This window comes from Malurus melanocephalus, unplaced genomic scaffold (assembly GCF_030028575.1).
Source record: "Malurus melanocephalus ecotype Western Australia unplaced genomic scaffold, MMel_1.1 scaffold_1492, whole genome shotgun sequence".
Taxonomy (NCBI): Eukaryota; Metazoa; Chordata; class Aves; order Passeriformes; family Maluridae; genus Malurus; species Malurus melanocephalus.
In genome coordinates this window covers 15,592-23,395 of record NW_026624724.1, presented here as the reverse complement: position 1 = coordinate 23,395, position 7,804 = coordinate 15,592, and the positions used below count along the sequence as shown (strand labels likewise).

The 7,804-nt window shown below is 62.3% G+C and overlaps 1 protein-coding gene across 2 annotated transcripts; it reads left to right on the top strand.

The window, feature by feature from the left end:
* Positions 1–1,964: 1,964 nt before the first annotated feature.
* On the top strand, positions 1,965–6,304 carry CERS2 (ceramide synthase 2). Of its 2 annotated transcripts, none has more exons than XM_057388012.1 (11): positions 1,965–2,070; positions 3,413–3,586; positions 4,064–4,181; positions 4,276–4,394; positions 4,556–4,613; positions 4,694–4,744; positions 4,860–4,952; positions 5,422–5,550; positions 5,630–5,736; positions 5,825–5,978; positions 6,156–6,304. In XM_057388012.1, the coding sequence occupies exons 2-11, from the start codon at positions 3,414–3,416 to the stop codon at positions 6,282–6,284; spliced, it is 1,131 nt and encodes a 376-aa protein (XP_057243995.1). In that variant the 5' UTR covers positions 1,965–2,070; position 3,413; the 3' UTR covers positions 6,285–6,304. The 2 variants fall into 2 exon arrangements, with proteins under 2 accessions (XP_057243995.1, XP_057243996.1); XM_057388013.1 differs by lacking the exon at positions 1,965–2,070 and adding an exon at positions 3,215–3,297.
* Positions 6,305–7,804: the final 1,500 nt, after the last annotated feature.

The window sequence follows — 7,804 nt, the reverse complement described above, 5'->3', positions numbered from 1 at the left end:
CCCCAGCAATGTCCCTGTCCCTGTCCCCACACACCGGTGGTGATTCCCCTGGGGTATTTTGGGGTTTTGGGGGTCCCTGCAGGTCCCTGTCCCTGTCCCTGTCCCCACAGAGYGGTGGCCCTGGGTTGTTTTGGGGGTCTCTGCAGGTCCCCACACCCCAGCAATGTCCCTGTCCCCACAGACCCTGGGGTGTTTTGGGGGTCTCTGTGGGTCCCCAGCACTGTCCCTGTCCCTGTCCCTGTCCCCACAGAGCGGTGGTGATTCCCCTGGGCTGTTTTGGGGTTTTGGGGGTCCCTGCAGGTCCCCAGCACTGTCCCTGTCCCTGTCCCCACAGAGCGGTGGCTCTGGGTTGTTTTGGTGTTTTGGGGCTCTCTGCAGGTCCCCACACCCTGTCCCTGTCCCCATAGACCCTGGGGTGTTTTGGGGGTCTTTGTGGGTCACCACACTCTGTCCCTGTCCCTGTCCCCCCAGAGCGGTGGCCGCCCGGCCGGGGAGCGCCGCCAGCGCCCCAAGCCCGATGTGGACTGCACCCTCCTGTAGCTCCTCGTTCCTGTGGGGTCCCGGAGCCCCCCGAGTCCCCCCGGGAGATCCCACAGGGGTCACAGTGGACGCACAGATCAGGGGTGACCATCCATGGCCACCCCAGGACCACCCCAAACCTCCCAGTGGCCTTAACAAAGGGGGGTCCCACTCAGGGGGGGCCCCTCAGGGGGTCCCACACTCGGTCCCACACTCAGGTGGCTTTGGGGTCAGGGGGACACCGTGCCCCCCATCCCAAATGTGGCCTTAGCCCTTGGCAAGTAAAGGACTTTGTCCCCTGCACGTGGAGCTGGCACCGTGACATCTGTGGGGTTTCTGTGCTCCGTGGGTATGGGGGTTTGGGGGATTTGGGGTCACCATTCCCTCTGCACTCCACGATCACAGATATTTGGGGGAATTTGGGATTTGGGGGGATTTGGGGTCACCATTCCCTCTGCACTCCACGATCACGGTGATTTGGGGGATTTGGGGTGATTTGGGGTCACAGTTCCCTCTGCACTCCATTGGACACGGGGGTTTGGGGGAACTGGGGTGATTTGGGGGGATTTGGGGTCACCATTCCCTCTGCACTCCACGGTCACGGGGATTTGGGGTCCTCCCTGTGGGGTGCAGGGACACGGCGTGGCCGCCAGGGGGCGACAGGGACCAGTGGGGTCAATGGGGATTTATGGGGGCACATATGGGGCGGGTTATGGGGTTTGGGGCGAGCAAAGGGCACACATGGGGCTGTAAGGGGCACATATAGGGCGGGTTATGGAGTTTGGGGCGAGCAAAGGGCACGCATGGGGCTGTATGGGGGCGTATAGGGCCCGCATAGGGTGTGTACAGGGGCACAGAAGGGGTGCACATGGGGTGAGCACAGGGATGTGTATTTGGGGTGTATAGGGCACACAGAGCTATGTGCATGGGGGTGTATATGGGGGTGTATATGGAGTGTATATGGGGGTGTTTATGGGGTGTGTAGGGCACACAGAGCCGTGTCTATGGGGGTGTTTATGGGATGCACAGGGGGTGTCTATGGGGTGTCTATGGGGTGCACAGGGGATCTATATGGGGTGCCCAGAACCCGTCTCGGCGATCGATTGCTCACGCCTGGGCCCGCCCCGCCCCGCCCCACTGCGGGCACCGCCCCCCCCGCGGCGTTGCGGTGACGTCACGCCCGGGTTGCGGTGACGTCACTGCCGCCGCTGCCTGGCGCGGGGCGCGCGCGGGACGGGGGGGGCGAGCGGCGGCTCCGTGAGGGGACCCTGAGGGGACCGTGAGGGGATCGAGAAGGATCCGTGAGGGATCCGTGAAGGGATCGAGAAGGATCCGTGAGGGATCCGTGAGGGGAACGTGAGGGGATCGAGAAGGATCCGTGAGGGGAACGTGAGGGCACCGGGCGGCGGCTCCGTGAGGGATCCGTGAGGGCACCGTGAGGGCTCCGGGCGGCGGCTCCGTGAGGGGACCCTGAGGGCTCCGTGAAGGATCCGTGAGGGCACCGTGAGAGGACCGTGAGGGCTCCCTGAAGGCTCCGTGAGGCGGCTGCGGGTGAGTGAATGCTGCCGCGGGGGAAGGGGCTGGCTCCGCTCCGGGAGGGGCCGCGGGATGGTTCCCGCTTCACTCCCCGGGCCGGGCGGCGGGCGGGCCCCTGTGCGGGCGTTGGGCCTCCMTCTGCCCTGGGTCCGGCTGCGGCGGGGCCCCGGGGCTGCTCGGGCGGGGCCGGGCGGAGGCGGAGCCCTCCCGGAGCCGCTGCGAGGGCCCAGAGCGGGGTCGCTGCCCCCCGAGCCGAGCCGGGTACAGCGCGCAGCCCCCGGGCCCAAATCCCGCCCGGTGCCGTTTTTGTGTCCGCGACTCAGAAACGCCAGGATGGTGTCCCTTTCCAGCAGCACCGCTCCTATGATCGTTTCTGGGGAGGGGTCCGGCCTGGCCCTGACCCCCRTGCTCCTCCACACCACCGGCTCGGTGTCCCCGCTGCCGGGACAGCCTGTGCTTTGTGCCGCCGGTGCCCCGGGGGAGAAGGAGCTGCCCTGACCGGGGCCTCACCCCGTCCTCTCACCCCGTCCTCCCACACTCCCCTCCCGTTACCTGCCCGCGGCACAGCCCCGGGAGCCGGGAATTGCGGCACCTCCCTCCCGCCCGGCCTTGCGAAACCGGCCACGGTGGTTCCTCTTCCACCCCCAGCGGAGCGGAGCCGCCCCGTCCCTCGCCACAATCCCTGCGCCCTGTTGGGTATTTGTTTCCCGGGGTGCGATCCCAACCGATCCCATCCCGACCCCAGGGAGATCCCCAAAAGCGAAGGGAGGGAGAGCCGGGATGCGCCGAGCCCGCGGCTCCCCCGCCTCCCCTGCCGGGCCCGTCCGGAGCCTTTTTAAGGCACAAAGGTGCTCATTGTGCCGCCAGTAAATCCCTAATCCCGCGCTGGKGCTGTGCCTGGCCTCGGAGGGGTGGCAGTGGGCTCCGTGCCTCGGTTTCCCACCGGGAATTGGGTTTGGATCAACCGCAGGATGCGGACACGGCGCTCGGAAGGGAAACCACGTTTAGGGATTCTTCTCCACCTCATTGTGGTGCAGTCCCGGGGTGGGTCCGRTCACCGGGAGCCCGGCTCTTGCCTCGGGCTGCTTGCAGCGATCCGYGCTGCCAGTCGGAAGCAGGACTGGGGCCCCTGTTAATGATCACCCACTGACCTCTGGGCTGCAGGGGGCAAAGTCCCTCGGTGCCACAGCTGAGCGCCCGCCGCTCCGAGGGGATTTCACCGGGGCCTCCCTGGGAGCTCAGGTGGAAATTGGGGTGCCCGGTGCAGCCCGAGTGTGGGAATCAGAGCGGGGTGGGATAAGGCGTCTCCTCAGAGGTGCCAGTGYCCCCCTCACCTCTCCCCCTTTCCCTCCCCCAGCATGTTTCAGACCTTGTACAGCTATTTTTGGTGGGAACGGCTCTGGCTCCCGGCAAACCTCACCTGGGCCGACCTGGAGGACCGGGATGGGCGAGTTTATGCCAAAGCCTCTGACCTGTACATCACCCTCCCCTTGGCCTTCCTCTTCCTCATCGTCCGGCACCTCTTTGAGACGTGAGTGCCTTCCCTGGGGGTGGGGATGGATCCTGAGCCCCTGACCCGGCACTCCCTGTGCCCCGGGGGCTGTGGCTGCACCCTGGGATGTGGCACCTCGTCCTCAGCCTGGCTGGGGGTGCCCATGGCATCCTGGTGGTCCTAATCCCCCTCCCCCAAACGCTCATGTCCCCCTTTTCCCCACACAAACACAGCTTTGTGCATCCCCCGCCCAGTTTAGGGAGCAGTTTGTTGGGCAAACAATGGGAACAGACCCGGCTTTGTTGGGATGGCAAGAGAAGGGAGGGGCCCCCTTCAACCAAGTGGGGACAGCCCGTGACAGAGGGACCTGGGGGGTTCCCCTGTGCAAAACCCACCTTGGAGAGGGCACAGGAAGATGGGGAGACTGAGACACTGAGTGATTGTCGGTGGCTTTGATGGGGCCAAACCGTGCAGGTGACAGAAATGGGGATGTTTTTGTCCCCACTCCTTCCCCAGGTACGTGGCCACCCCCCTGGCCGGGCTCCTGAACGTCAAGGAGAAGATCCGATTAAAAGCCACCCCCAATGCGGTGCTGGAGAAGTTTTATGCTGCCACCACCAAACACCCCAAGCAGGTGAGGGCTCTGGGGTGCCCAGGAGGTGCATGGGAGGGTGAGGGTGGCACAGCCGGGGCTGTGTGACATTTTGGGGCTGTCCCGGTGTCCCCAGGCCGACGTGGAGATGCTCTCCAAGAAGAGCGGCTGCACCGTGCGCCAGGTCGAGCGCTGGTTCCGCCGCCGCCGCAACCAGGACCGGCCCAGCCTGCTCAAGAAATTCAGGGAGGCCAGGTGAGACCCCCCTTCCTGCCTGATGTCACTGTCCCCCCTCGCCGGGGGGCTCTGGGGGCTGCCCAGGAGGGTGGGAAATGTGGGATCGGGGCCGGCGGGTCCGTCCTCCTCCCTCCCGCTCCCCGGTGCCCGTCTGAGGACCGTCTGCTTCCTTTTTCCAGTTGGAGATTCACCTTTTACCTTATTGCTTTCATTGCTGGCATGGCTGTCATAGTGGATGTGAGTATTGTCCCCTCCCCAGGCTCCCCCGGCGCCCCCAGCCCCTCTGACTCCTCTCTGTCTCCCCTCCCATCCCACAGAAACCGTGGTTCTACGACCTGCGGGAGGTGTGGAAGGGATACCCCATCCAGGTGAGCACAGATCCCATCCCATCTGCCAGCCCTGGCAGCTGGGGCTGCACCCCCAGGGATTTGGGGATCCCCAGGAGACCTGGTCCAAACCCCCCAACCTGTGTGTTGTCCCCAGAGCATGCTGCCCTCCCAGTACTGGTACTACATGATCGAGCTCTCCTTCTACTGGTCCCTGCTCTTCAGCATCGCCTCGGACGTCAAACGCAAGGTGGGAGCTCCGGGAGGGGATGGAGGTTCTGGGACATCTTGGCTGGGTTTTCTGCACCCTCATGGTGGGACCAGCTGGGGACACGGAGGGGCTGTGGGATGGGGGTGCTGGGGACACAGAGGGGCTGTGGGATGGGGGTGCTGGGGACACGGAGGGGCTGTGGGATGGGGGTGCTGGGGACACGGAGGGGCTGTGGGATGGGGGTGCTGGGGACACRGAGGGGCTGTGGGATGGGGGTGCTGGGGACACAGAGGGGCTGTGGGATGGGGGTGCTGGGGACACRGAGGGGCTGTGGGATGGGGGTGCTGGGGACACGGAGGGGCTGTGGGATGGGGGTGCTGGGGACACGGAGGGGCTGTGGGATGGGGGTGCTGGGGACACAGAGGGGCTGTGGGATGGGGGGTGCTGTGGGGGGATCCAGGCTGCTGTAACCCCCCCATTCCTGAGCTCCCCTTTGCTCTGGGCACAGGATTTCAAAGAGCAGATCATCCACCACGTTGCCACCATCATCCTCATCAGCTTCTCCTGGTTTGCCAACTACATCCGTGCCGGGACCCTCATCATGGCCCTGCACGACTCCTCGGATTATCTGCTGGAGGTTGGTGTGTCCCCCTCTCTGCTGTCACCATGTCCCCTGTCCTGTGCCCCTTCCCCAGCTCACCCCCTGTGCCCCCCAGTCTGCCAAGATGTTCAACTACGCCGGTTGGAGAAACACCTGCAACAACATCTTCATCGTCTTCGCCGCYGTCTTCATCATCACCCGCCTGGTCATCCTGCCCTTCTGGTGAGCTCTGATGGGGAGCAGGGGAAACTGAGGCACGGCTGGGGGGTCTCACAGTTCTGTCCATAACGGGAGTGGCTTTTCCYGGCAGGATCATGCACTGCACGGTGGTTTATCCGCTGGATCTCTACCCTGCCTTCTTTGGCTACTACTTCTTCAATTTCATGATGGTGGTGCTGCAGTCGCTGCACATCTTCTGGGCCTACCTCATCATCCGCATGGCCCAGAAGTTCATAACTGGAAAGGTGAGAGGGGACCCGGGCCCACGGGGACGTCACAGGGGAGGGACCCACTCGGGGTGGATGGAGGAGAGGGCTTTGCAGATCCTGAATCCCAGATCCTGGGGACAAATGGGGAAACTGAGGCACGGCAGGAAGATGAGGAGGGACTGCTGCCTGAACCCCTTTTCCCTCTGCCCGCAGGTGGTGGAGGATGAGCGAAGTGACCGYGAGGAGACGGACAACTCGGAGGAGGAAGAGGAGGTGGTCAAGAACGGCCCCCTCTCCAACGGCCACCCCGTCCTCAACAACAACCACCGCAAAACCGAGTGAGCGCCCCGGAGCCGAGAGCCGGCCCGGCCCCTCCACACCGGGACCCGGAGCCCGCCGGGCCCAGCCCCCTCTGAGCGGAGCGGGGCGGAGCGGGGCCGCAGCTCCGCCTCACACTCACCGTCGGTGCCCTTCCACCTCTCACCTGCTGCCTTAATCCACTGCGGTTCCCGGGACCCGAGCGGCGGGGATCCCTCGGGGTGGCTCCGTCCCTCGGGATGGCTCCTTCCCGCCCCGCAGCCAAAGAGCTCGGCCCCAGCCCTCGCTGGGCTCCGTGTTATTCCCACTTTCCCAACCATTCCTTCACCGGGAGGGGAAATTCCCCTTTCCCTGCCCCGTGTCCGGCTGGAAGAGCCGGCTCAGTCCCTGCTCCGCCGAGCTGGGAGGGAAGAGCAGGGAATTCCTGGGTGTTTCAGTGCCTAAATGATGGGATGACACTATGGAAGTACTTGGGGGAAGGAAGCTGCGGGATTGAGTCACTCCTTGTGTCTCACAGAGTTTAATCCTCTCATTTCTCTTCGGTAAATGGATTTTGAGTCTCTCCCTCTCCGTGGCCTCTCCCAGCTGTAACAGGACAAATTTCCGACTGATTTTTCCTTTTTTTTTTTTTTTTTGATTTTTTTTTTTTTTTTTCTTTCTATTTATTTGGAAGACAGAAGGAGCCAGGCTTGGCTCTGTCTCCCGCATCCGCCCGGGATGCTGCGAGACCTCCCAGCATGGAGGGGTGGGGGGGAAAAAGGACCATTAACCAATGTCAGACCAAAACATGTTTTGTTGTTGTTTTTTTTTAAAAAAAAAAGGAAATAAATAAAAGGTTAAGTATATTAAAAGTTAAAAAAAACTAATAAACTTGGGTAAAAAAAAAAAATACAGGATTTGGGCATATTCTGTGTATGGCATAATGGCCCTGGGACAAGGGGTATTTTGGCACAAATCCTTTAGGCAGTGCTAAAAATGGGCAGAATTGAGGATTTTGATGGTTTTTATATTTTTTTTTTCTCCTAAAAGTTCTCCAAGTCTTCCACTCCAGGCTGGAGCATGGGTTTGGGTTCCCTGAGGAGCTGCAGCCCCGCTGGGATGACAAAGCCTCTATTCAGGTGGACGCTCAGGATGGAACCGGAGCTCCAGGAGGCCCCAGAAAGGTTTAATTCTACAAAGAAAAAAGGTTATTTAGCAGGAAAAAACCCAACAAGCCTCCCTTGTGCAAAGCTACACGAGCTGGGCTGGTGTTGGTCGTGGGGGGGCTGTGGGATGGTTGGAATCTGCTCCACCACCCCCAGATCAGGGTTTTCCGTGTCAATAACGTGAGATTTGATCCCGGTTTGTTAAACTTTGCTTCTTTGAATCAGTTCTCARGGTGGTTTATTGAACCCTTTGGATCTGTCCTGGTGCCTTCCCACCCTGCAAAACAAAACAAAACCCCAGCCCACGCTGGGGATGGTGTGGCTGCCCCACCCCGGTGATTTTCCAGGTGGATCCGTGTCCAGCACCGGGCAAGGCTGCGGTTGCTCCTCCCTCCCACA